General features: G+C 59.0%; 1 protein-coding gene across 1 annotated transcript in view; it reads right to left on the reverse strand.

Annotated features, from left to right (window-relative positions):
• ANGPTL4 (angiopoietin-like 4) overlaps positions 1-3,172 on the reverse strand; it is a gene marked incomplete at its 5' end in the record, with an annotated part of 7,061 nt that overhangs the window by 590 nt on the left and 3,299 nt on the right. Inside the window, 3 exons of the mRNA XM_009705320.1 lie at positions 335-610; positions 901-996; positions 1,083-1,196. Coding sequence (XP_009703622.1) covers positions 335-610; positions 901-996; positions 1,083-1,196 — 486 coding nt within the window. The remainder of the gene's footprint in view (positions 1-334; positions 611-900; positions 997-1,082; positions 1,197-3,172) is intronic.

A 3,172-nucleotide genomic window follows, 5' to 3' on the forward strand; every position in this document is an offset into this window, starting at 1 on the left:
CAAACCTTTCAGCAGCCCCACCTCAGGCCTGGGGACTGGCCGCTGCTTCGCTTGAAAGGTTTCCAAGCAAGCTGGCAGCCACCAAATCTGTTACGAAGACAGATGCTTGTGCCAAGACCTGAATCATGAGCCCCTCCTGGTTCCAGCTTCCCTCCCAGTTCCCTGCATGGCTCCTCCCAAGGAGACCACTTTCCCAGGGAAGCGGAGGATAAGCCAGGCCCGACACCAAAGGGGTCTGGTCCCGCAAGGTCCCCGTCCCACTCACGGCCACCACCAGACAGCAGAGAGCTGAAGGGAAAGTGCACGCCACTGGGAAGGAAGGGCTCGTGCTGACCTGAGAGGTGTTTGGCACAGTTTGTGTCGGCTTTGAGGTCATGGTCACGATCCCGAGTGGAGAAGGGCAGCTGCCTGAAGTCCCCGATGGCATTCTCCAGCTCTCCAGACATAGGTCCCAGCAGGTTAAGCGTATAGGCTGTGCTCTCACCACCAAGGCTGAAGACAAACTGAACCACCTGGGAATTTCCCTCCCAGTCTTCCAGCTCAACCAGGAGATTGTATCTTCCCTCTTGGACAAGGTGATGTATCTTCTCCAGGCCCAGCCAGAAGTCACCTGAAACAAGACACACTGCATGAAACAAGACACGAACATGCCATGCAAAGCAGGCTCCAGAGACAAAGAGGGACAACCCAGGACACTGCAACATTTGAATCGCTGCCTGGCATCTGCAGGACAAGTCAGGAAGACCAAGGACTCTTGCTCTGCAAGCAGTGTCCCCCCGCTCCTCAGCCCAACGCTGTGCTCCACCACATAGAGATCTCCAGGGGTCAGCAAGGGGGAACAACCTGTGCTAAGATGTCACTTATCCCATGATAAGTAGATAGACACTGTCATCCACCTACCACGAAGGTCTCCAAAGCCATTCTTGTAGGCATCCCAAAGCTGGTCAAAGTCCACAGAGCCATCTGTGCGTCTCTGGATCACTGTCCAGCCACCTTCTGCGAGCAAGGAAAACACAGTTATTTGGGGTTACCATTTGCAAGACCACCGTGCAAAGTGCTGCAGAACATCTCCACTGCTTTACCTGTGGTCATGTCACAGTAGACTTTGAAGGGCTGAGACCCTGCAGGCTGCACCTGGAAAATGCCACTGCTTTGCTGCCCAGCCAGGAAGAGCTGGTGGCAATCCTCTGGGAGCTCTGCGGAAGAAGGAAACAGCAATTGAAAAGATGACTCCAAGTCCCACCTCCTCAGCAGGTTGCTCCGACCACAGCCCTGGCACTTGCAGCCCTGGCCACGAGCCCAGCCAGCTGTGCACAGCAGTGGCTGCGGCTCTGGACACGTGCTGGAGATGACAGCCCCCGACTTCAGCATCTTTAACGCTGTGACCCTGTATCTTCCCATTTATCCAAACACAGCTCCCTCGGGCTTCCATCCAAGGCAGAAGCCAGGCGTTGGGCCAGGCTGGGGTGACCTAGGCTGGAGAACACAGCTCCCCATCGAGGAGAGACCCAAGAAGCTTCTCACCTTCCCGTGGCAGGCAGGAGCAACCCATTTGGGGTGGGGTAATGCCAGGGGCAAGCCAGGGGCAAGCATTCCCATCACACCCCAAGGCTGAAGCAGGCTCAAAGGGCCTCAGGGGCAGAAAGAACTCCCCAAGTCCTGATGTCAGGAAGGGACCTGAGCATCCAGCACACAACCTCTCGCTCCCAGCGACTGTGGTGGCCCCAGCCAGACGTCCTGCTGGGCAACCTGCCACCAGCAGGCACGGGGCCAGGCTGGGGTGACCCTTTTGCCCAAGACACACCAACGAGGGCAGGGAAGGGGTGGGTGGACCATAAGGAGCCCCAGCTCACTGCACGAGTAGATTGCCCAGGGTGAGGGCATCCCCCAGCTTGCCCCCCTCCATCCCCACACCAGCCGGGCTCCCACCTCTCCTTCTGCCCCCGCGGGGAATTTGACCGGGGGGGCTTTGGCCGGGGCCTGCCAGCAAAGCACCGTTTCAACAGTGCTGATAAAAGTCCATCCAGGAACCACCACCCGCAGCAGTCGGGGAAAGATGGGGGCAGGGGGGGGAAACCTGTTACAAAACCCAAGTCAAAAGGCCACAGGAGGATGTGCAGGGACTTCAGCCCCGGGCTGTCGGCGCAGTCAAGGGGCTCTTTGTCAGCCTGGACAGGTGCCCTCATCACCCCCAGACAAAGGGGGTCTGTTCTCCCTGTGCAAGGGTAGGATGGAGTTTGGTGGCTCACAGCTGCTGCCAGCACAACCCCAAGACAGACGGGTGAAGAAACCTAAAGACAAGTCCTCGGCTGGCTGCCCCCCAGGTCAGGGCTGGCAGTGGGGAGAGGGGCCTCCCCCCCCAGCTGTGGGGCTTCGTGTGGGGCAGAAGGGGGGAAAATGGGGCCTTTGAGCTGCTGAGGGGCCTCACCCCCTGCCCCCATCCTCACTGCCCTGATGATGCATCGGGGTGAAGAGCGGAGCCACAACTGGAGGAAAGGTCAGTGCGGGGGGGACCCAGGGGACAGCAATTGACACCTGCCATCACCTTTCACCCCTATCACCCCCAGACGCCCCCCCCAGTGAACTTTCCCCTCCTTGGCACAGGTAGTCCCTCTCCCACCACCTGCAGGGGACAGCCCCGCAGCCAGCACGGTTGGACCTGCCTTGCCATTAGCAGCCCTAGCACCCCCAGGCTGATGCCAGCACAGAACTGGCACCGCCAAACCCATCAGTGCACCCACAGGACAAACAGGCGGCCCCTCGCCCACCCCCAAACCCAGGCACACATGAATTAAGGGCGAGCGTTTTGCATGAAGGATCAAAACCACACAAAGCCACTCAGAACTGCAGGGAGGTCAAGCGCATTCCTGATATCCCTACTTTCTAGGTGAATGCAGCCAGGGAAGCCCAACAAGGCTCAGGGGAAAGAAAACCCCCAACCTGAGCCCATACCCATGGCTGCAGTGACCCCAGCCCACGGTGTCGGAGGCTGCTGGGCTCACCCGACCTCGCAGAGCTCCTCGCCTTGCTGCTCTTCACCTCCTCTCCCACCACATCTCCCACTATCGGTGGGACGGTGCCCGGAGGGATCCAGAGTGGTCCCAGCGTGCAGAAGTCAACTCCATCTCTGTTTCTTTGGGTTTGTTTTTTTTTTTTTCTTGGGCCCTGCCAC

The sequence above is a fragment of the Cariama cristata genome, unplaced genomic scaffold (assembly GCF_000690535.1).
Source record: "Cariama cristata isolate BGI_N322 unplaced genomic scaffold, ASM69053v1 scaffold26578, whole genome shotgun sequence".
NCBI lineage: Eukaryota > Metazoa > Chordata > Aves > Cariamiformes > Cariamidae > Cariama > Cariama cristata.